We start from the raw sequence: 26,399 nt of genomic DNA on the forward strand, positions 1-26,399 counted from the left end.
AGCAGACATTGATTGCACTTATTGAAATTCCTTTAGATATGTACACAGGTGCTAAACCATTCAGATGTTTAGGCATCAATAGCTCTAAAAGAAATAGTCAATACCCCTTGAAGAGGCAGGTCTTTGATCAGTATCAGAGCAGAACAGTGATTCTTAATTAGAGACAGGTTTAACAGATCAGATGATAAAAATGATACAATACCTCTTACGTAGAATTGGTTTGGCAGGGACCCAATTAGATTAGAGTACTCATAATCCAGCAGTGACAAATATAAAAACCCAGTATCTAACAGTTATCACGAGGAGAGTGAACCATTCTGAACAAATTTAGCTTATTAAATAGTTTTGAGAACATTTGCTGCATGTGAAAATTAAAATCAAACTACATAAATCCTCAAAAGGTTAATCGAAAGAACATTGAAAGCATGTTACAAGTTGGAACTTGAGTCAGCACTCTTTTTGTAATGAGATAGAGATTGCTGCCTTCTTTCTAAATTTACTCATAAAAGAATTTCAGCAAAGCCATTTCTTAATAATAGCCAGTTCCAAAAGTAGTGCAGACAAGAGAGCAGCAATGAAAGATTCTCAGAATATGGCAAATTCATCCCTGCATTAAATAACCTTACTTGGCAGCATTGAATAATAGAGCACCATAAATTACTAGCAAACCTGATCAAAATAGAGCAGATATTCTATAACTTCTTTCAAGGCTAGTACTAAATAGTTTAAAATTCTCAAGCAGGAGATTACCATTGATTGTTATGCGGCACAAGAGGTTTACTCAACCACTAGGTTGAGTATAACTACAGCAGTTTACCTCCAGAATACTTCTGCTATTGAGTCCTGCAGTACAGAGATAATGATCCAACTGTCATGCTAATACTGTGGACAGTGAAAAAGCTGGCGATAGATAAAAGTTCAGGCTGCATGCACGATCAGACATTAGATAGACCCCCAGTATGTGGATGTCAGATGTTATGATTGTTATCTCACTGGTTTTTGGATTGCCTTGAAGTCAGTGATAATTGTGAAGAACTTAATCACTGTTGCTATATGGGGCTCTCTTTACTCTCTGGTAAAAGGGTATTGGTTTCAATGGTACTTTCAGATAAGGTTTTGCACTGACTTTACAACAGACTATATTTTTCTCAAGATTTAAGACAGGGGTTCCCAAACTGTGGGTCACAACCCCAAGTGGACTCATGGGATGAGCAACTGGGGTCGTGAGCTCCCTCCTCTGTGGCAGCAATGGTGACTGTGGAGAGGAGACTCAGATGGATTATGCCTGGGGTTGGCTCCAAGGCCCCTTGACATATGTGTGTCATATTTTCTTGATTTTTTTTCTTGCCTTGGCCTGGTGGGTGTGGCCTAATGAAATCAGCTTGGAGGCCTGATTACTGCCTCCAACAAAGCCTGAAAAATGGTATGTGAAAAAAAACATCGTTGCTTGCTGTGCAGCCCCACACCCCATTCCCACAGTTCTACTTACCCTGTTCTCACAACCTCCCCCCATTCTCACAACCCTTACCCACCCCACCTACAACTATATATATAAATATATCAAGGAGGATTCAATTTGACCAGGAAATGCATGTATGGTTGGCTTGGTGTGAGTGTGGCCTGGATGCTGCAGCTGAGAGGTTTGAAACGCCCGCCTCCCACTTTGAGCTCTACCACCTGCCACACACCCCTGCTCTCACTTTGAGGTCACAGCAATTTTCAAGCTTCAAAATGGGGCCACAGTAGGAAAAAGTTTGGAAAGCACTGAATGAAGACAAACAATGAGAATCTGGGTTAGATTCAGACAATGGCAACGTTTCTAGTATTAGTAGATGAATTCCCTGAAAACATTGATCTCCATAATAGAATCTGGGCTGATACTAGTGAATTAGTCTATTTGGTTCAACAATATCATATGTTTACTGAGATATTATGGAGTAAATTTTCCTCTTTCTGTACCTATTCTTGGGCTTATTGGAATATGTGGGTGCAATAAATAAAGGAAAATGATTTGCCAGTAAGGAAAGCAGCCCCGCCCTTCAGTTTAGAAGGATGGAAAATCCATGGAGGGCCCTCTGTTTGAAATATGATCCTGCCCATTTGGATTTCTTCCATTCACTGTGCCTAGGCGATCCAATATACCCAGGTGCCGGATCAGAAAACTCTGGCCCATGATGTTTTTTGAATGCAGCAGCCATGATTAATTGAAGGCTGATCAGTGTAGCGCTCCCTGCCGCTTTCTGCCCTTCTTCACAGATTTCTGGAAACCTTCACCTTCTTATTTGACTAGGGAAGACTTTGAAAATGTCTACCAGAAATTGATGATCCATCTTTATAGCAGAATTGCAATTATTTTTCACAAAGCTTTTAATTAACTGGTTATTAAATCTTTTTACCTTCATTCTTCATGGTTTGTTTGATTGCCTCATTGTTATTCATTAGCCATGACCAGAACACCAAACTACATGAGCAAAGCTGTCTTATTGGGTGGAAAAAGGTAAAGGATAGCTTTCAGAACCCAGCCCCAGCCACATTAGCTGCTGGTGACTGAGGCACTGATTTCCACAACTGCTGCAGTTCTCTGTTCCCTTATACTTTGCTGTCAGAGGCAGCCTTATTCTACATATTTTCTTGGAGGAATGAATCCTGGGGCGTTGAGTGAGTTGTGACATCAAATATATCAAATTATATATAATTAAGATACTATTGCCATGGACCTAAAGAAAACAAATGTTATTAGCTAAAAAACCATCTTTTGTAAGCAAATAGCGTTCACTATTGTTTATAATTGACATTAGAATAACCGGCGGAGGGGCAACAGACCTCTGTGGGTGACCGCAGTGAACAATAAAACAAGGATTACTGGCTGATGATGCCACATAACCTGTTTATAGCCGGCACAAAAGTGAAAAAAAAAACAGCTTGTGTGAGGGTATAGTGAAAGACACTTTTTTTTTTAAGTTTCTGGTCCATTGGATAAACCACTGCCTTCCATTGCAGCCGATATTTATACTTTATGGTTTTCATGGAAATAAGTGGCCTCAGGCTGCACTACAGCATGATATCCCAAAAGAATCCCCATTCACATAGAGGCTGCCTCTTGGAAGCTCATGCAGCATGTTGAGTTCCTTCGCTACAGTCAGCATTAAAGAGATCCTCACATTCCCATGTTGTAAAAACATCATCTAAAACATCAAATTAGTAGTTGTAAACAAATTAATTAAACAAGAACGGAAGCTTGTGGTTTAAACAGAATACATAATGAAAGAGTTTAGGAATAAATGGGTCGACTTTCCTGTATATTGCACCCAATGGCATGCGTAACCAGGGCATAAAGTAGATACCTGATGTAAAATAGCGAGGAAATGCGCGCGCGCTTAATGACCATACTTCCAAATTTCCTCAAACCTTCACCGTCTTATTTGACTGAGGAAGACTTTGAAAATGTCTACCGGGTATTTGCTTAAAGCTCTGATTACATGTGTCTCTGGGTGAAAGTACACAGCGTCTTGGCTCATTCTCATGGCTCTGTCCTTAGTCTGATTTCCTGTGACTACACTGGCTCAGAAAGGGTTCAAAATTATTCCTAGAATTTTAGACACAGAAGCAAATAAAGCCTTGGTTCTGATATTTTCTTGTAGCTCTTTCTTTCATTCACCCTCACTGAGAGCTGCCCTGTGTTTTGTTTCTTTGAAAGCATTTTTATGGCATCAGCATGTGTGACATTAAAAATTGGGAAGCTTCCCTGATTGCAGGTTCTTAAACAAGCTGTGCCTAATGTCCATGACTAATGATTAGATGGCTTCAAACTTGAATTTTTATTCCTAAAGAAATATGGCTTGAGTTCTGTGCTTCCCTCAGGCCCCGATTGTTTACACTGATTTAAGCCCATTTTTATGATCCAGTATAAGAAATGTAAGCAGAGGCACAATGGGCCAAATGGCTGCTGCCTTTACTGTACTTCACTGATTCTACACAATTGACATCAGCAAAATAGGTCCACAAATCGGTGTAAGTTTGGATGTAATTTCCCTCTTAAACCCCCGTGAAAAATTCCCCCCAGGATTTCCGACATTCCAAGTATAACTGGCTTTGCAGAATCGTGTTCAATTGCATGTATGTAGCAATAAATGATTCAACTGGAATTTATTGGGCGGGATTTTCCGCACGCGCGCACACCCCCCCCCACCCCCGGCCCCCCCACCACCACCCAGCCGCTGGCATCTTCCGGTCCCGGCACAAGTCAATGGACTTCTGGCCAGGGGGCTGCCTCTCCCACAACGGGGCCGGAAAATCCCAGCCATTGTTTCGGTTTTGTTCATCTGAATCCTCTCTGAACAACAGGGTTTTAGTGTTTACATTAGCATTCTAGGGTTTTATTGTACAGTTGTGTAGAAGCGTATCTGGAACTTCTTCTATGTGTACAACCTGGAAGTTGGACAGGAAAATGCATCCATTTTGCCAATGTCAAGTTGCACTCCAGTACCCTATGCATCTTATTATAATACACCTGAATGTAAAATGGGTATAAATCAGAAGAAACAACCAGGGTGCAAGAAAAGCATTGAACCTATACCATTGTATGAAAATTTTAACTCATTCAACCATCATTCGTGCACATTAGGCAAATGTTTAATTACCTGACATCGGAGAAGCTTTTAGATTTTTAATGTCACTTATATTCATGTGATTAAAAAATGTATTCCAGAAACAGAAAATAAAGAAAAAGCCTCAGTGAGGATAAATTAAAAAAAAACAAATTGCAACAGGCGTTTAATAAGTTGCCTCGTTTTCTGCTGTGCCTGAAAACCTCCTCCTAACTTGAAGAGTCTTTGAGAAAACACAGTTGCCGGGAAATTCACACAGCAGCCTCTAACTTTGAGGCATGATGAGTTTTCTAGGCGGAAATGCATGCGAGTGGAGGGATTGAAAGATGACCATAAAAGATGGAGGAAATCTGGGTGTATTGTACTTGAACGCATAATTATATCCAAAATTCTGTGATCTTTTCGGCCGCCTAATTGATTTGCCCTGCAAATACAGGGGAAGTTCGAAGCTATGAAGGTTAATGTTGTATTTTAGTTTGCAAGTTACTTGCTCTGAATTGTCCCCATCCCCATCCTTAGTGAAACTTTGATAGGTGCTTTGGCCATTTACTCAGAAACCTTGCACACCATTGCATAGTACTAACTTGCTCTCAAACTGAGTGTGCACCAGATTGTTATTTCTGGGAGGCAAAAAGCAGAATCAACCATAATCTTAACCGAATGGCAGAGCAGACCCAAGATGCAAAATGGGCTATTCTACTTCCTAATGTTCCTAGGGCATAGAAACCACCTGTGAGTATGTCAGAACACATCATTATAAATGGGATTTAATGGCAAAGGAATTATTAAAACATCAATGTCGCTTTAATCAGAATGGTTATTTAAAAATATTATCACCTACGGAGAACTAGATGACATACAACTGTCTCCTGACCACTGTGAACTGGATTAGTACATCCAAAGATCTCTTCTCTTTGATGTCTAATAAGGGTACAGCATGAATTGAGTTTTGATGTATTCCATCCAGTCCCTATACAAAGGGGTCCACAGCAGCAAATTACCTCCAGACAAGACATTAATTGGCATTGTAGCGAATAAAAGCTCTCAACTTTTTTTGGACAAGTTATAATTAAAACAGCAATGAGCATGGGAGAGAGGGCAGCAGCTATGTGTGTTTTGTACCAGGGTCTGGACCCAGGTTATCAGTGTACAAAATGAAAATTGTCACAGATTTATTGGCTGCAGTAGATTGTGAAGAAACAACCATTAACCTTCGGGAGGAGGGCTGCTGTTTAGGAATCGTTTAAGATCCTCGTGAAAGGTTTATGAGAGATTTATTTGAAGAGCTGTATAATTGAAACTATCTGCAGGATGATTTCTCTTACCTTTTAATTTAATTTCTAGGTTAATATTTAAAAAAAAATCCCATCTGAATGTTAATGAGCCTAAAACTCCCATAAGGGGGAGGGAGGGGATGACTTTATTAGATAGGCAGCCCTCCGTGGACCCAATAATACCCAGTTCCATTCATCCAATTGCTGTTTAAAAAGTGAATGAGATGGCACAATGCCAGGGGCCCAGGCTGCAGTTCCTGCGTTTTAATTAACATTGCGCTTTGCACAGTATCTGAGGGGTTTAACAGTATTGAGGTTTCAGATCGATCTGTCATTGCCATGCTCTCTGCATCCTCTATCGAAATCTCTGCAGTGCCTGATTCCCATTCTGAACGCACCGCTGAGACATTAAACACTTCACTAGCCCACCTGCTTTTCCAAAGCTTCAGCATCGCAGCTCAAGCAGGCCCAATTCATCCACTGTGGTGCCTCCCGGCATCTGGAAGTATGGGCATGTAATGTTACTGTTCCCTTATTTCAAAATAGTGAGAAGTCACTTCTTTTTAGGGGAAACGTCTCAGGCACCAATCAATTCCCAAAGTATTCAAATCCCTCCTAATGAGATCCAGGAGCACACTGATAAATGGGAAGATAAGTTTTCCAGTTAACAGCTTTGAACAGTCCCAGTGAAGCACAGAAAACCCAAGTCACAAAATGAGATGGGAAGAAATTGAACCCAGCCACCTTTTCCACCCTGCAGTTGACAATGAGCATGTTATTTTCACTGTTGTTGGTAAGGCTGGCTGATTTGTTTTTGATGTCCTCAGTGACATTCTGCTGGGCTCTGACCAGAATTGAGAGGACAGATGCTGTGGCATCGCTGCCATTTTAACGCTAACAGCAGCAGGATTTGTAACACTGCCACAAAACATTTAAATTGTTTTCTTTAGACTGGGGCTAGCAATTAGTGTATTGGAGAGGCCAAGATGGATAGTTCCAGGACATCTCAATACTCCAGTGTGACACTTACAAGACACATCAAAAGCTACTTAACTGCAGCTTAGATTAAGCAGTACAACCAAATCCATAACCTCATTTTTTTTAAAATGAAAGATAGAAAAGCATTTGAAAACTTGACTTCCGCTTAAAAACGTTGTTTGAAACTTCTCCAAAAGCAGAAATGGAGCACCACTTGTGTAATCATATCTGGAACAATTCAGAGAGCTAAGATTTGTTTCAATAAAGCCAAAGTCTCCCCAGAAAAACTGTGTAATAATTAGAAAAACCCTATATAATTGACAAAGTTTGACAGTGTTTACACAGGTTTTTAATTTTCAAGAGTTTATGTAATTCACTAAGGGAAGTGAGTGGGTTTAGCATGCTACAGACAAGGATTAACTTTGTTTGCTTTCTAAAGTGCTTGTTTTCATAGATACTCTGTCACCTGAGAAAGGAGATAAACAATTATCTACAGCGGTGGTTCATATCCAGATACCACCATACAGGTCTCTTGGTCTTTGCTGCCAAAAGCTGATGAAATAATTTTTGTATTTCACACCAACTTAAAGAAAATAATTCTTTCCATGAGGAATTTGTCCTGGGCTAACATTAGCAGCAGTAATGACCCAACAAATTAACGTTTACAAGGTGCAGTAAGTAGTATCTTCTAAAAACTACCACAGTGCTTTCCATTCACTTTAACCTAGTATTGAGTCCAGATGGCAGTGATTATCAGTCCACTGCTCATTGTTTGACTGCCTCTCCAGTTCTTACTGTTTGCAGCGCCTTTACTTCCCTGACCATTTCACTGCCTCTGCATTACAGACTAAACGTCATTTACCACAGTATTAATCTATTATACACAGAATGTAATGAAGCTTTTCTTCCTATTCCAGGGAGGCTATGCAGCATACAGATATGCCCAGCCTGCTGCAGCTGCCGCCGCAGCATACAGTGACAGGTATGACCATCTAGCAAACACCACTTTATTTATTGTCTCATTTTCTTTCTATTGTGCAATTTATCCCTTCGTTCACCCCTTACCTCTATCTCAAAGCCTGGAGAGAACAGTGAGTTCTACCTGCTGCAAAGTGTTTAAAACTTTGTTTTTATTGCTGGGCATAATTTTCTTTTGCAAAGTGTTATTTGTGAAAGTGTCATCATTGCCCAGCCCACGCTCACTGCCAGTGAAGCTCCATAATGCCAGTGGAGTCTCGCAAACTCAGGCGACAACGTTGGCAAGATGTAAAATAAGGGAATGAACTAAAAATCTAGTGACAAAATAATGACTGTTACATAGTGCATGTAAATATCTTTGTAAATAATTTGAGGCTTGTTGAAGCTGTGTAAAGGAAACAAATGGACTCATTTAAACTGAGAACCACTGTCTGATTCATTCAGACCTCAGCATAAGTTTGGGCATAATTTTAAATAAATAATGAAATAAATGGAATTAATTCAATTCTTATATGCCCTTATAACTGGATAACTTCTGTAGAAATAGCTAAGAGTTTGCCGTTTTGAAACTCTGATCAAAGGATGAAGTGTTGTGATAATAGAAATCATGCTGAAGGGATTATGATCCATTATAATGAAGTGTTGGGTAGATTAAAGCACACAGGCTGAAGCAGATTGAAAAGTGGAGCTGACATCATAAACCAGATTTTATGAATGAGAACAATTCATGCACAGCCTGGGCCACTGGCTGTCCACATCACAGGTCGCATTGTCCGCAATTTTTCAACCACGAATTTTAATAGACTACAAATTGTGGGCAGTGCACCCATGATTTCCAGTCTGGTCCGTTGTCAAGGCCTCCCACCGAAAGCCTGCATTTTTCATAAACCGCTAGACCGGAACTTGAGCATTTTATCACTGTCATCTCAACCCTGAGATGTGGTACTGCCTTGGAGATGCATCCCAGAGTGCGATATTCTAAAACTGTGGCCTTGATTTTTCAGTCTCGGCTGCCGCAGCAAAAAAGCTAATTATTGTGTCTGGAAATGTGCATGAACTGCACTGCAACATGCAGGTTACGTGATAAACATGTTGCCTCCGATGCAGTGTGTGTGCATCTCTGAATCTGGCTTTAAGCAGGTAAAGAAGCAAATGTCCTGTAATGTGGATCATCTTTAGGTTCTGCATTGAGGACAATATTCCTCATTGCACAGTAAATGTCATCCTTTCACTCTTGGTTTGTTATGAAGCAGTGGCAGTTACCCGACAGAGAATCCCCTGAGATCTGAGACCATCAATCAAAGGCGAGCTCACGTCACATACCTAGGCATATTATGTACAAAGAGCAAGATCACACCTTCTCCCTTATGCATAACCTCCAATGGTTTTTATTCTCCCACCTTCAATGCAGAAGGTAAGTGCTTGGCACCACAGCAGTAAAGATAGGTTATTCCCTTTCAATTTAAGGCATACTGGGTTAGAAGTTCATCTCGGATTGAAGCACTGGACGGGGGTTATCTCTTTGGCCGCCTATTTTATGCCCCCTTGATGCGAATGGAACTGAATAATGGACAATGACATGTTGCCACCCATTTTACATTACCACCCAGGATGCATTTCTACCCCACCATCTCAAGGTTAAACAAAATCCTAATTGTGCATTTGCTCTTTAGTTTAATGATAGACTTTTCAAGTCTCTTGCTTGTTCTTTTGAGTTTCAGCAATGACCAAAATAATTTTTTTTTTTAACTGATTTTCCCCCCTGGTTTTTGGAAGCCCAATTCTCCCCCAATACTACAATTTTTTAGATTAGAAATGAAACCTGAAAAATAAGCAGTTCCATAAGTGATTAAAACTGGCATTAAGGCTCGTGGTGAATGAAGATCCTCCAACCTCATTAGCAATAAAACTGAAAGGGAGCAGAGCTCATTTTTAGTTCTGATGTGATGCACTGCTTCGAAGGAATAAACTAACAATGGCAGGAGCTTGGAACGACATAACCAGGAACATATTAAAAGATAGACTTTAATAATAACTACTGGCCAGTTGCCTACTGAGAGATTTATTGGAGATGGTACTAAGGCACTGGTTGACAATCTTGTTGCATCTCCAAAGCAGGGCTGTCAATGTTGAGTAAATTCCAAGTGTGAGTTTTTCAATTGCCAGTCAGCCGCCATCTGCCAAAAAGTGAAACACTTTTCAAAGTGCTAACTTGTATGCATCACAGTGGCCACACAAGGAACAGTCTGTCTTTGGTTTAATCCAGAGTTCAGACTCAAAAGTCAACTGGTTTGCAAAGCTGCACATAGTCAGTCACGAGTTTTAAATAAAATGCCTGAAATCAGCTGATGACACCAACTGTGCTGTGGAATCCTCAGCCAGATGGATCAGATCCAAAAGCTAAGTCATAGCTCACGGGTGAGCTTGGGTTCTGTCATAGACTGCTTTCATCAATTCTTATCCTGGTTTCTACATGAAGCACTACCTGGTAACTTAATGCCTCAGTTAGGTGAGTGCCTTTAGTGACTGTGGGCCTTTGATGGAAAGCCAGTGGAAAGGTGATTGTTTTTCCACCAACCTCTGTTTGCTGAACGCATGAAAAATTGGGTCCCTGATGTCATCAGGATCATGAAGGTCAGGTCAGTTATTTTGTCAGATGCTTTCAATTGGGGGGGTACGGTACACTTGCTCGAGACTCTAGGATAGTACTTTAAGTGAGAAATTCCACAATGATGGCATAAAGCTTTCTTTGTCTTGTTACCCCTGTATCTCTTCTATGTGTAAGTAACAAGAACATCATGTCCATGTGGAATTACATGAATACAGTCTGTAATAAGCACATCTTTAACACATCAAACAATAAAGGAGCACATTTCAAGTGGAACTTCATCAGAGCTTAGTGCTGAATCGAAAACTATTCCTCAAACTCTCCAGATCCCCAGGGAAATATTTATTCCTACAGGATTGTCTCAAATATTCAATTGATTTGCATGGAATATGTGTTAGCAGAAGATATGGTTGGAGTGGGTGAGTTAAGGAAGGTTGTTTTCAAACCTAATTCTTCAATTCAATTTGTGAGACTATTATCATTCACAGCTAGAAATACCAACTTCAACTCCCTTCCATTGTCTGATAATGCAGAGACCTTGGTTGATGCAATTCCTTGCAGTGTGAAAATTACAATAGATTTCTGATCATTTAAATACTTGTGACAATGTAAATATTGCATTAGCAATCTCCTAACATTAATGATCTAGATCACAGTGGGAGTGGCACTCAAAAAGGGCAGATTCCTGGCGATGTAATTTTTATTACAGATTCCTGATCATAAAAAGATTGTGATCACATTGGACCATGTTGGTATCACAATGTACTGATGACAGTTTAAGGATTAAGGAGGGTTCCTGAGAACATGGAGAGTTCATTGGATTTCTGGCAATCTGCTCAAAATCCAGGAAAATGCTAAATATTAACATGAGAATCAAGAATTAAAAATCACTGTTTTCTCTCATGTAAGTGTGAAAAATATATCAATATAAGTTGATGAATATCAATATCCTGGATTCCCTGTGAGTTCTTAATGTTGTGTGCAAAGACTCCCAAATAAGTATACATCAAAACCTTGCAGGATTGGTCACAGGATGGAAATAACCTCTCTGTCTAAATTGACAGAGCTCATATAGCATATGGTCTTTTGTAGGGAAACATATTGACTGTGACCTACATCATACACCACAAGTGACTTTATAATATGATGCCTTTTTTTGCAGACACACATTTTTTCAATCTATTACAGTTCCTCAAAGCTGTAACAACTGGCAACCTATTCTCTTTGATGTTGCTTTGGAGAAGACCCAAAACATCCTTAAGTCATTTTGTTGGCAGTCAGTGACTTGGGGCGAAAACAATGAACAGAGTTGCGAGGAAATTTGTCTCTGGAGCGCTTTCAGTGTCTCTGTTTGAAGACATGAAACTCTTTCACAAATCCAGGCCTCAGAATGGTCTGCATTATGAAAAGCATTGGCAACAGGGTTCAAAGTCACAAATGCATTTACAGAATTGCAATTCTTCTGAATAACAGGACATTAATTGCTTTTAAAGTAGGCGTGTGAAAAAGCGGACATGGGTTCTGACAAAGGGTTCATGCCTTCATTTTCAAAAGTGCCTAACGTGGTAAATCCAGATCTTGTGTAGCTGCCCACAGAGAAAGGTGAACATAGAAATGTAGGTGTGACTAAGGAAGATGTGACTAAGTCATGATTGGAGATACATTTCAAAAGGAAGCCATGTTTAAAAAGTTAATGGACTTCAAAGTAGAAGTCACTATCCCTAGATGGTGAGCCTCCGAAGAATGTGAAGGAGGGGTGGAGACAGTAATTATAATTTTCTTTGGAATCAGGAATTGTGACAAAGGGCAAATGCTGTGCCCCTTTTCAAAAAAGGGAAAAATGGTAAGCCAGGAAATTATAGGCCAATTAGTTTTGCCTCAGTTCTGGTTTGTTAAGCACTGTAATTGGTTCATGTCTATTTTTGTTCAGAATCACTACACAGCTCTCTAGCCGAGCTGACACTGCACATAAATAGAGTGTGGGTATATGTTTACCATATCTAATATTTTCTGTGGCATGTTTCGTTATTCCTTTTAAGACAACGGTATTCCTTCAGAGAACCTGATGACTATCTGTATCACACTGAATTAACTTACAATTTGAAGCATGCACCATTTTAAAGGAATTCTCCCAGATAAAAAAATGTGAATTTATTCAAATGCAAGTGCCTTCCTGCTTTTAAACTATTCCAGAAATTCACCCTTGCACACAAGTTCCTCTGAGTGGAAAGATGATTGAATTAAATGTGTATAACATTCAAAGCATTACATCACTGACAGCTCGATTGACTTGATTCCCTCCGAATAGCCTATTTCTAGGCTATGGCTGCTTTGTCACTTGCTGCAGCCTTGTTATCTGCAGCACACAGACCTCATTTGCAGTCTGTCACTTTAAAGAAGTATCCAAGATGTTGGCTTGTTTGCTGGCAATCACACGGATCAATACGTTTGCAGCTTTAAAAAGTTTTGTCTTGAACAAAAAGGGATGAAACTGCGGAATCCTGCTGTAGCTGATGGCCTGGGCATTTCCAGACACACATTCATTTTATTAATGCATGTCAGTGGAATCTGTCAAGGGAGAGAGCACTGGACAGCCCTAGCTGAAGGCAAGACTGTGATTTTTAAATGGGTTGGAAACAAATGTGCAATTAAAAATTATTTATTGATTTATAATAAGGACATAATGAAAAGATAAATTTACCTGGACTCTTTCAAACGACGGCTAGACTCAAAGACGAGGGCTAAGCAGTGCACAGTCTCTCCACAGATGCTGTGAGACCTGCTAAGTTTTTCCAGCATTTTTTTTGTCTTTATTTCAGATTTCCAGTATCTGCAGTATTTTGCTTTTATTTTGACTAAGCAGTGCAGATGGGCTTAAAACTGGCTTTCAACCCTTGAGACAAAAAAAGGGGAGAAAGAAAGGTGACTCCTTTTAAAAAAAAAAGTTGTCCGTCACATTTTTTTTGAGAGGCTGCAACTACGATGCTGCAAAGTTACGCCCAGGGTTTCCTTATTTATTTTCCAATTTCCTCCCCAACTCATTATTCAAGTGTGGTTCCACAGATATCAGCAGCTCTTAGGGGAGGGACTGGAGTAGTCACTCTTCACTTGCGATCATTGAGAGTGAGTGTTTGCAGACCGGACAAGCCTGTTCTGATTCTCACCAGAAATCCACACACGCATACCTTCCGGCATAATTCACTGGAGAGCATTCAGGAGGGGACTTTATCCCCTCCTCAGTTCAGGGGGTGACTTGGTAGGTTGTAGTGTCATCATGGCCAGACTTGATTGAGATGGTAATTCTGCACAGCCTCGAGATTGAACCTAGGAACTTCCTGCCTATGTGGCTTGCACTAGGTTTTAAAACATGGGGCCGAATTTTCTGGTGAATGGGCGGGCGAGCGCCTGACCTGCTCAAGCGTAAAATAGTGGGTGATGACATCGGGCGAGTGTCCCGACGTCATTGTGCACTGGCGCGATATTTCGGTCGGAGCCGTGCCCGCCATCAATCACGAGGCCAGTTAAGGCCATTAAAAAGGCAACTAAGCTGGATTTTACTTTGCCCGGGTGATTTCGTGCTCATCACGCAGGCAAAACAGGCAGGCGGGCAGCCGACAATTTGCTAAACCTCATCCAAGGGCAGGATAAAAAGGGTCAACAGCATTGCCAGTGTGAGTAGTGAGGAGTTTTGGAGATAGTTTGCTGCTAGTTGCTTATTGGTACTTGGCAGCCTCATCTCTGTTCAGGGCTTCATTCTTAGCATTTCCAGGCTTCATTTCGGGACTCATTGGTGTCTCCAAGACCCCCAGAGGATTCGGACCGTGTCGATCCTTTCAGGTATCAGACAGCCTTCCCTTACCCTGGTAATGGGGATTGTGGTCTCCGCTGGCGGCACTTCCTCTGAGGAGGAAGAGAGGGGCAGAAGGGAGAGGAGGCCAGGTCTCCCAATTTCAGGGGAGGGACCTGTGGGAGAAGGGGTGCACGGCCAGCAGGAAGTCCAAGGCATAAGGGGCCACAGAAGACACCACTATCCTGCTGTCAGCATTTACAGGCAATGATGCATCTACCTCAATATGTCCGAGGTGCAATGCCGAAGGAGGCTCCGCCTCGCAGGGGAGACCATGACCCTCATTTGTCAGATGATTGGGCCTGAAACCAGCTCCGACTGTGTGGGTGGACACCCCATGCTTGTGGCTCTGAAGGACACAGGGGCCCTCAATTTATGCTTCTGGCTCTTCCCAGGGGTCAGTGGGGGATCTGTGTGGAGTCTCCCAATCAGCTGTCCACATTTACGTCAAGCTGGTGACAGAAGCTCTGTGCAGGCAGGTACTGACCTTTATTCTTTACCTTACGGACGAGGTCAGCCAGGCCGAGCGAGCCAGAGGCTTTGCAGCGATTGCTGGGTTCCCCTGCATCCAGGGTGCCATCAACTGCACATGTGGCCATCAAGGCGCCAGTGGGTCTACCGGGTGCCTTCATCAACTGGAAGGGAATCCACTCCATGAATGTGCAGACCATAAGACAAAGGACCAGAAATTAGGCCATTCGGCCCATCGAGTCTGCTCCACCATTCAATCATGGCTGATAAGTTTTTCGACCCCATTCTCCCGCCTTCTCCCCGTAACCTTTGATCCCCTTACTGATCAAGAACCTATCTATCTTGGTCTTAAATACACTCAATGACCTGGCCTCCACAGCCTTCTGTGGCAATGAATTCCATAGATTCACCACTCTCTGGCTAAAGAAGTTTCTCCTCATATCTGTTCTAAAAGTTCTTCCCTTTACTCTGAGTCTGTGCCCTCGGGTCCTATTCTCTCCTACTAATGGAAACATCTTCCCCACGTCCACACTATCCAGGCCTTTCAGTATTCTGTAAGTTTCAATCAGATCCCCCCTCATCCTTCTAAGCTCCATCGAGTATAGACCCAGAGTCCTCAAACGTTCCTCATATGTTAAGCCTTTCATTCCTGGGATCATTCTCGTGAACCTCCTCTGGACCCTCCAGGGCCAGAACATCCTTCCTGAGATACGGGGCCCAAAATTGCTCACAATATTCAAAATGTAGTCTGACCAGAGCCTTATAAAGCCTCAGCAGCACATCCCTGCTTTTATATTCTAGTCCTCTCGAAATAAATGCCAACATTGCATTTGCCTTCCTAACTACTGACTCAACCTGCAAGTTAACCTTAAGAGAATCCTGGACTAGGACTCCCAAGTCCCTTTGCATTCCAGATTTCTGAATTCTCTCCACATTTAGAAAATGGTCTCTGCCTCTATTCTTCCTACCAAAGTGCATGACCTCACACTTCCCTATGTTGTATTCCATCTGCCATTTCTTTGCCCATTCTCCTAACCTGTCCAAATCCTTCTGCAGCCTCCCCGCCTCCTCAATACTACCTGTCCTTCCACCTATCATTGTATCATCTGCAAACTTAGCTAGGATGCCCTCAGTTCCTTCATCCAGATCATTAATGTATAAAGTGAAAAGTTGTGGTCCCAACACTGACCCCTGCGGAACTCCACTAGTCACCGGCCGCCATCCTGAGAAGGATCCCCTTATCCCCACTCACTGCCTCCTGCCAGACAGCCAATCTTCTATCCATGCTAGTACCTTGCCTCTAACACCATGGGCTCTTATCTTACTGAGCAGCCTCCTGTGAGGCACCTTGTCAAAGGCTTTCTGGAAGTCCAAGTAGATAATATCCATTGGCTCTCCTTTGTCTAACCTACTCGTTACCTCCTCAAAGAATTCTAACAGATTTGTCAGGCATGACCTCCCCTTGATGAAACCATGCTGACTTTGCCCTATTTTACCATACACTTCCAAGTATTCTGAAATCTCATCCTTAATAATGGACTCTAAAATCTTACCAATGACCGAGGTCAGGCTAATCGACCTGTAATTTCCCGTCTTTTGCCTCACTCCCTTCTTAAACAGGGGGGTTACATTAGCGATTTTCCAGTCCTCTGGGACCCTCCCTGACTCGAGTGATTCCTGAAAGATCACCACTAACGCCTCCACTATCTCTTCAGCTATCTCCTTCAGAACTCTGGGGTGTAATCCATCTGGTCCAGGTGATTTATCCACCTTCAGACCTTTCAGTTTTCCTAGCACCTTCTCCTTGGTAATGGCCACCATACTCACCTCTGCCCCCCGACTCTCTTGAACTTTGGGGATGTTACTCGTGTCTTCCACCGTGAAGACTGACTCAAAGTACCTATTCAGTTCCTCCGCCATTTCTTTGTTCCCCACTACTACTTCTCCAGCGTCATTTTCCAGTGGCCCAATGTCCACTTTTGCCTCTCTCTTAGCCTTTATATATCTAAAAAAACTCTTGCAATCTTCTTTTATATTACTGGCTAGTTTACCCTCATATTTAATCTTCTCCCTCCTTATTTCTTTTTTAGTTGTCCTCTGTTGGTCTTTGTAGGCTTCCCAATCCCCTGGTTTCCCACTGCTCTTCGCCGCATTGTATGCTTTCTCTTTAGCTTTTATGCTGTCCCTGACTTCCCTTGTCAGCCATGGTTGCCTCGTCCTCCCTTTAGTATGCTTCTGCTTCCTAGGGATGAATTTTTGCTGTGTCTCCCAAATTACTCCCAGAAATTCCTGCCATTGCTGTTCCACTGTCTTTCCTGCTAGGCTCATCTCCCAGTCAATTCTGGCCAGCTCCTCCCTCATGCCTCTGTAGTTGCCTTTATTCAACTGTAATACCGTTACACCTGATTCCAGCTTTTTCCTCTCAAATTGCAGGGTAAATTCTATCATATTATGGTCACTTCCTCCTAAGGGTTCCTTCACGTTAAGCTCCCAAATCTGCCTCATTACACATCATTAAATCTAGAATTGCCTGTTCCCTAGTGGGCTCCACCACAAGCTGCTCCAAAAAGCCATCTCGTAGACATTCCACAAATTCCTTTTCTTGGGATCGACTACCAACCTGATTTTCCCAGTCTACCTGCGTATTGAAATCCCCCATGATCACTGTAACCTAGCCTTTCTTACACACCTTTTCTATCTCCTGGTGTATCTTGTGCCCCACATCCTGACTACTGTTCGGAGGCCTGTACATAACTCCCATTATGGTTCTTTTTTACCTTTGCGGTTCCTCAACTCTACCCACATAGATTCTACATCATCTGACCCTATGTCATTTCTTGCTATCGATTTAATTTCATTTCTTACGAACCAAGCAACCCCACCCCCTGCCTGATCCCCTTGCAGCCATGTCTCCGTGATGCCCACCACATCATACCTGCCAATTTCAATCTGCGCCACAAGCTCATTTACCTTATTTCGTATACTGCGTGCATTCAGATACAACACCTTCAGTCCTGTATTTCCCGGCCCCTTTCTCATTGTCAGATAATGTGTGACCACAGGATGCATATTCTGCAAGTCTGTGCAAGGTACCCTGACAGCTCCCATGATGCTTACATCCCGAAACGACACTCCCAGGTGTCTAGGCTCTTCAGTGCTCCAGCCTGACTAGATGGATGGCTGGTGGATGACAAGGGCTATCCATTGAAATGGTGGCTTATGATGCCTCTCCACCACCCAACAGAAGTGGTGGTAGAGAGGACCATAGGCCTTCTCAAGATGCGCTTCTGAAGACTGGACCATTCAGGGGTTGCACTACAATACCCCCCAGAGCAGGTGTCACTGACAGTGGTTGCATGCTGTGCTCTCCACAATCTGGCACTGGCAAGGGGGGACCCACTGGAGGAAGAGGATCTTGATGCAGCTGCACAGGCCACAGATGACGAACCCAGCAATGAGTCAGAAGAGGAGCCCGATGAGAAGAACACTGAGGGCGTGGAGGCAGACCTCGGTAACCCCCAGGGAGGCAGGGACACCAGGGATGCCTTGATCGAATGCTCCTTCAGCTAGGCTGCCAAAGATCTGCTTCCACCTCACGTCAGGGCTGCTGCCTCCATCGCGGATGTCTGAAATGTCCCTTTCATTTGCACCCAAAGTCCACTCAATGCCTGTGCAATAAAGTTTCCAGCCACTCACGTACTCATTGGTGTACCCTGCACCAGAAAGAAAAAAAGTGAAGCAAACTCAGGCCATCAGAACCAAAGCAAATTTAATATTATCATCACATTGACTGCATAATGACATTACCATTACTGGTGTTGATGTCCACACCAGCAGAAATATAAACCAAACATAAATGAACAGAAAATCACCTGTGAACTGTCCCTCTTGTGCCCAGGGTGCTTTTAACTTACGTTTCCCTGTGCTATATCTTGCCCCCACACCCCCTGTCCCCTCCGCACTCCCCCCTTGCTGGCACTGGCTTTGGAGACAGCCTGCAGACTTTGGTGTCTTGTTGGCCTTGATGACCTTGGCGGTCTTCCTATGGCCAGTGGAGCCTGTGGTGGCCCTACCTGGGAGGGAGTGGCCACTGCCACAGCTGGCATCTCCCCAGTCATCGCAGCCTCAGATGCCACGGTCATTGGCGGAGGTGCTGCTGCCGTCATCCAGAGTGCCCTGAGAGGAGCCCACCGCGAAGGCAGGCAGTTCATGCGTCAACATGAGGTTGCTCTGGACCCCCCTGGTCACCATTGATGGACAGGCACCTAGATTGGATACTGGGTACCCCATCCTTCTCCCACACTAGCACTGACCAGCTGAGGGCATTGCCTGTGTGAGGGTTTGCGCAACCCAAGTAACCCTTGATTCTGTCCCTGGAGCTGCCTCTCCAAGAGAGTCGCCACTCTCTCAATGGAGGAGACAGTGTGCTTGGCCATGAGGGTCAACGCAGTGCTCATGCTCTGCATGGACTCCTCCACAACGGAGAACATGGCACACCGACCCTCATGGATCTCCGCCTGATCCCCCCGCACATCCCACTGGACATCCAGCATCTGTTGCCTAATGGACAACTCCAGAGGCTCATCATCTGCCTTCGACTGAGTATCGTCCTGATTCCCTGCAGTCCTCTGACTGCCGGCGCCCTGGGCACTTCCCGCCTCCACCTGCGCCTCAAGCGAATGTGAAGTGCCCTCACCAATGTGCACCGAGATACTAGCTGCAGATTTAATGCCCACCGAGGTGCTGATATCTGCACTGGTGCCTGCTTCAGAGAGAGGGTGTGACACAGGTGCAAATGAAGCCCTGTGGTCCTCTGGTGTCAGGGGTGGCCCTTTGGAGTCCAGAGGGCGAGTGCGTGCTGGCGCATCTAAAAGGGAGAACAAAGATATGTCATTAGTTTAAGTCATCACACTGTCACTGTGCATGCCAGGTACCCTGGTGAGACAATGGAGATCAGCATCATGGTGCCATCGTCTCCAGGTTTGAGGCTCACATCAATGAGGAGACTACGCTAGAATGGTTGCACAATCCGAAACTCTCACCCCTGTGCACTGCGCTCTTACCTTCATCTGGCACCCCTGCCTCTCCACGCCCGGTGGCACATGGAACCTGCTGGCTCTCCAGCTCAAGGGCGTCCTGCTCGAACCTGGTGAGTAGCAGCAGGTTAGACGAGCCTCTGCTTGTAAGTGCCCTCTCAGCTTGGCTATGGCTCCTCTTCTCCTGAGAGGACAGAGGAGCATTGATTAGTCCACTCTCTACCTGCAGCGCCATTGTAGCCAGGCCAGCCCCAGCTGAGGAACACCTTACAGGGCACATCCGAGTCGTGGCCCTCGAGCCTTAAGGCGCTCAGTCCAAGCAGCCAGGGCTCACCCCCTTGGCCAACTCTGGCGTCGTTGACAGTTGGCACCCAGACTCTAGCACCCCTGAGACCCACAGGGGGAATGCCAGACCTTAACGCTTCTGCACACTGACCCATGCCAACACGGCACTCACCCTTCCAGAGTGCAGCAGGTCATTGAACCTCTTCCAGCACTGCACCCATGTGCGCCGCACTGCATCATGGCTGCTAACCAATGCCCTCCTCCCATGCCCTCTTTGTGAGATGTGGTGGCCTCCTCCCCCAATCCCTGGGGACAAGGGTGTCCCTCCTGGCAGCCACCGCCTCCAGGAGGACTGCGAGACACTCATCCGAAAAGCAGGGGGCCGAGTGCCCACCCGACCTGCCCTTCCACCTGCCGTGCCCAGCTGCACTCGACTCTATAACTTGAATGTTGACAACGCAGGGGAGACAGCCTTCAAGGGGCTGCCTGTGCCGTTTTGAAACCGGCCACCGGGTCGTCACTGGTCCCAGCGGCTGACAGGCCCCCGCCCCCGCTCGGCCCTTCCCGACCAGTGGGGGGGCCACATTTCACACTGGGTGAACCTTAACTGGCCCACCAGCGTGAAATCACGGTTGGGGGCTGATCCTGGGCCCACCGATCACGCCCGCCCGCCAAACTCATAACTCTTCCCATAGTACAGCCGTGTGCTATTTCCGTGCTCTCACAATTCAGCCCAGGGATTCCTAGCAGGCAGAAGCAGAAAAGAACATGGAGACATGTTTTGTTGCATCCCCATTCTCCACAGTTCACTAACCAGTCAATCCACTGGGGTGAACTACATTCATTCACACATGGGCAGGCAGAGAGGTAGATAGATATTATTAAAGGAAATGTGTTACACACACGTTATGCACATGGCCTAGCCACGTACACCATTTGCACTCTTGGAAAGCTGGGACACCAGGGGTAGACTGTTAGGCCCAAAGTGCAGGGTTTAGGGAACAATAGAAGGAGAGCCTCAGGGCAGAAAGTGAAGAGGGGCCAGTGCAGGTGTTTTGACCATTTGAATGAACATTTCCTTATCTTGATTAGAGGTTGGACTGGTTACCCAAGGGCTCCTATATCATGACGTATGTTGAATCAGCTTTTTCTCCAGCTTTCGTTCCTGCTTTCCTCTTGCAGTCCGAACATTTTTTTTTATTCATTCATGGGATGTGGGCCAGCCAGCATTTTTATTGCTCATCCCTAGTTGCCCTTGAGAAGGTGGTGGTGAGCTGCCTTCTTGAACCGCTGCAGTCCATGTGGTGCAGGTACACAGTGCTGTTAGGGAGGGAGTTCCAGGATTTTGACCCAGTGACAGTGAAGGAACGGCGACATATTTCCAAGTCAGGATGGCCAGTGACTTGGAGGGGAACCCCCAGGTGGTGGGGTTTCCACCTATCTGCTGCCCTTGTCCTTCTAGATGGCAGTGGTCATGGGTTTGGAAGGTGCTGTCAAAGGAGCCTTGGTGAATTCCTGCATACCAACAAACATGTTAAAACATTTAAATAGTTTCAATAATTTTTTTGTGGCATTATTATTCTGCCCCTTCTATCATTTGGACTATTTTTAATTTATTTTATGCCCAGAATTTCTCTCTACTCTATCAAAATACCAGCTTGCTCCATGTGAAATGCACATGAAATTACACCTGCCAAGATTTGGCAATTGACTCCACCAGATCTTACAGGAAAAGAATGATGCACGATTACAGTGTCCATAGGGTTAATATTACTTATTGTTTCTAACTATATGAGCAAGATTTTAACTTATTCAAAATCTGTCTACTTGTTCAGAGTTAAAATCAGGCCCTATTAATCCCCTCCCACAACTCTTTCTCCGGTACATCGATGATTACTTCGGTGCTGCTTCATGCTCTCATCGGGACCTGGAAAAATTTATTAATTTTGCTTCCAATCTCCACCCCTCCATCATTTTCACGTGGTCCATCTCTGACACTTCCCTTCCTTCCTTGACCTCTCTGTCTCAATTTCTGATGATAGACTGTCCACCAATATCCATTACAAGCCTACCGACTCCCACAGCTACCTCGACTACAGCTCCTCACACCCTGCTTCCTGTAAGGACTCCATCCCATTCTCTCAGTTCCTTCGCCTCCGTCGCATCTGTTCTGATGACGCTACCTTCAAAAACAGTTCCTCTGACATGTCCTCCTTCTTCCTTAACCGAGGTTTTCCACCCACAGTCGTTGACAGGGCCCTCAACCGTGTCTGGCCCATCTCCCGCGCATCTGCTCTCACACCTTCTCCTCCCTCCCAGAAACATGATAGGGTCCCCCTTGTCCTCACTTATCACCCCACCAGCCTCCGCATTCAAAGGATCATCCTCCGCCATTTCCGCCAACTCCAGCATGATGCCACCACCAAACACATCTTCCCTTCACCCCCCCTGGCGGCATTCCGTAGGGATCGTTCCCTCCGGGTCACCCTGATCCACTCCTCCATCACCCCCTACTCCTCAACCCCCACCTATGGCACCTCCCCATGCCCACGCAGAAGATGCAACACCTGCCCCTTCACTTCCTCTCTCCTCACCGTCTAAGGGCCCAAACACTCCTTTCAAGTGAAGCAGCATTTCACTTGCATTTCCCCTAACTTAGTCTACTGCATTCGTTGCTCCCAATGCGCTCTCCTCTACATTGGAGAGACCAAACACAAACTGGGCGACCGCTTTGCATAACACCTGCGGTCTATCCGCAAGAAAGACCCAAACCTCCCTGTCGCTTGCCATTTTAACACTCCACCCTGCTCTCTTGCCCACATGTCTGTCCTTGGCTTGCTGCATTGTTCCAGTGAAGCCCAACGCAAACTGGAGGAACAGCACCTCATCTTCCGACTAGGCACTTTACAGCCTTCCGGACTGAATATTGAATTCAACAACTTTAGATCTTAAATTCCCTCCCCCCATCCCCACCCCGTTTCTTCCCCCTCCCTTTTGTTTTTTTCAATAATTTATATAGATTTTTCTTTTCCCACCTATTCCCATTATTTTTAAATCTACAACTAATACCTTGTCAGTCTTTCCACCCCACCCCCAATAGAGCTGTACCTTGAGTGTCCTGCCATCCATTCTTAATTAGCACATTTTCTTAGATAATATCACCACCTTCAACACCTCTTTGATCCTTTTGTCTGTGACATCTTTTGATTATCTGCTCCTATCACTGCTTGCTTGTCCCTACAACCACCCCACCCTCAACTTCTCTCCCCTCACCCCCCACCTTAAACCAGCTTATATTTCACCCCTCTCCTAACTATACTCAGTTCTGTTGAAGGGTCATGTGGACTCGAAACGTCGACTCTTCTTCTCCACCGATGCTGCCAGACCTGCTGAGTTTTTCCAGGTAATTCTGTTTTTGTTTTCCTATTAATCAGTTGCCTGTTTCCTCTCTGTTTCTGTGCAATTTTTTCCTTTTCCACAACCTCACTTTGTACTTGCACCCTCTAAATAGAACTCTAGTTCTTCATTTGTTTGATACAAATTACAACTATACAGGTACTATGTCTGTCTTAGACATGGATGGAAAAGAAAAAGTAATAAAGCAAATCTCCTTTAAGATGGAAGTAGGGAGAGAATGGGAAGGGGGACATATCGCACATCACCCAAAACAGTTAGTTGACATGGAGTAATATAAATGGAAGTCATATTGAAATCCACTACCATTAAGACCATCCTGCTCGAGAGGAGAGTGTGAAACTAGTAAAATAAAATAGAGATGAAAATTGTGTTCATTTTTAGTTGCACCTATTTTTAATTATGAAGCAAAACATGAAGTTTGCTGATTGCTAAAAGCAAACCATGGTCTGTAGAAATCTAAATTTGAACAATATTATTCTGGTCATGTTCAGTCCAAGTTGCCTTTCTGTCTTTAAAAAGATTGCAAACTGTGGGCAATGTATAATGTAAGCAAGGGTGTCCATTCATCAGCATTGTTTACGCTCCTTCTAAGCTGACAATGAAGACATGATACAACGCTGTGGTAAGGAAATTAATTGGGGGAATTGTGATCTTTGCCTTGCTACACAAGCACAATATCAAGGTGATGAGAATCCACAGGACAGGTGTGAAAATGGAGCAGTAACTGATCTAAGGCATTGACTCTTAAGACCAGGGAACAGATCAGCTGGCTGCCATTTTGATGGGAAAATGATGCAAAGTTCTGTAGAGTTGCATTACATTGGCCTGTGCTTTCAACACAATCAGCCCAACCAGTCTATACTGGTGTTTATATTACTCTCACTCTAATGACCTCTTCCATTCCCTGCACTTACTTCTTGTCCTTTCTCCCTCTTGTATGCATCAAGCTTCCGCATAAGTTCATTAACTGCTTCAATCAGCATATGTGACAGGGAAATTCACAATCTCACCATTCTCTCTGTTGAGATTCTGCCTAAGTTTGCTATTTAATTTGTTTGTGGCTATCTTATATTTATGCCTCCTTTGTTCTGGATTCGAGCACAGCTGAGAACAGTTGCTCCTCACCCACGCAGTTTTAAGGACCTTGATTAGATTTCTTCTTGACATTTGCCTTAAGAGGCCCAACTTGTTCATTCTTTCCTGATAGTTTCTCCCTCTCAATTCTGGTAACGTCCTTATAAATCTTTTTAGTACTTTCTGTAGTGCTTCCATATTCTTTTTGCAATGTGGAGACCAGACTGCACATGTATTACAAGTGCCAGCTAACCATCTATAGTTTCTACATGTTAGTCAGTTGGATGTGCACTAGAGGGAAACAAACTTGCAGGACCACAGGGATGGAGCAGAGGAATGGGACTGACTGGCTTGCCCTGCAGAGAGCTGGCAATGGACTCAGTGGGCTGAATGGCTGCCACTTGTGCCACAATGACTCTATGGCCCCAGTTTTATGGCTCCTTGGACAGGATGGCATGGTAAGGGCTCATAAAATTGGGCGTTGTGACAGCAGTGCCCTTCCTGGTGCCTACCTGCCCTTGGCAGCCCCGCTTACAATTTTACCAGCAGTGGAAGGGGAGTCTGGTGGCTTGCTCACCCATAGGGCAACTGAGGCCCTTAAGTGGACAATTAATTGTCATTTATGGGCCCCCTCCCACTGCTTCTATGACTTTACCCAGGTGAAACCTGGCAGACTGGTGGCTGGGCAATGGGGATATGTCCCCTTTTTGGGCCCCCTGTGCCAATGTGGATCCCCCCTCAAAGATTTCCCCCATCCTTTCCCCTTGCCCCCTGCCCCCCCCCCCCGAACTACTTGCCGGACCAGGCTGGCAGACCCTGACAAGACCTCGGGCTTAACCTTGTCTGGGCTTCCCTCGCAGCTCACATCTTTTGAGGACTGCCTGCAGTCCCAACAGTGGACATGGCTCTTGGTGGCGCTGCTGAGACCAGAGAGCTGCTGGCCATTTCATTGGTTGGCTGCTGTCAGAGGCAGAACTTATTTCCAAGACCCGCCTCAGGCAAATAACGGCCCAACAGCTGTGAGGCGAGACAGCCAAGCAAAGGTGGGCTTGCCTCCAATTTTTACACAGGGGGCTGGAACTGTGTAAGAATTCAGCCCTATGACTCTAAATGAAGACAGGTACTTCGATTTCACTCTTTCTGGCCTTATTGATTTGAGTTGCCACTTTTAGTGATTTATATATCTCTGTTCCCAGATCTCTTTGCTACAAAATTTAGTTTTTTTTTCTGCCAAGGAATAAAGTGGCCTCCTCATTCGTTCAAATGAGCCACCTCACACTTTTCTATACTGCATTTCATTTGCCATTTATTTGCCCACTTGGCAAGCCTGTTTATGTCTTTCAGTATTTTGATGGAGTCCTCCACATTGTTAGACCTCCAATTTTGTACATTCTGCAAATTTTGGTGCAATTCCTCCAATTTCTGGGTCTAAATCATTTATGCATATTTCTGTGTGACACAGAGAGCCCAAAGAAGGGAAAGTGATCTTTAATCACAGACAATTTCACACTGTGTGAATATTAGCACGCCGTATCAAATTATTTTGCTACTTTAACTGAGGCATTAACGTGTTTATTTTAAATAAATTACTCCCGCTATTAAAATGGCAGGTAATAGAATTTCACAGAAATACATCAAGTATTTTTCCACTATGTACAAAGCCACAGCAATAACCCAATTTACATATCTAACTGCAATTTAAACCACCTTAACCCTATTTAAAATTAACATGGAATGATCATTCAAATTCCAATATTATACTGGCATAAGCTGGATTCAGCACACTGGTTGTTACTGGCTTCATATCTAGTTTGAAATCTCTGC

General features: G+C 44.2%; 1 protein-coding gene across 1 annotated transcript in view; it reads left to right on the forward strand.

The window, feature by feature from the left end:
* rbfox3a (RNA binding fox-1 homolog 3a) overlaps positions 1-26,399 on the forward strand; it is a 440,178-nt gene that overhangs the window by 400,517 nt on the left and 13,262 nt on the right. Inside the window, exon 10 of the mRNA XM_078570955.1 lies at positions 7,777-7,841. Coding sequence (XP_078427081.1) covers positions 7,777-7,841 — 65 coding nt within the window. The remainder of the gene's footprint in view (positions 1-7,776; positions 7,842-26,399) is intronic.

This window comes from Cetorhinus maximus, chromosome 24, assembly GCF_964194155.1.
Source record: "Cetorhinus maximus chromosome 24, sCetMax3.hap1.1, whole genome shotgun sequence".
Taxonomy (NCBI): Eukaryota; Metazoa; Chordata; class Chondrichthyes; order Lamniformes; family Cetorhinidae; genus Cetorhinus; species Cetorhinus maximus.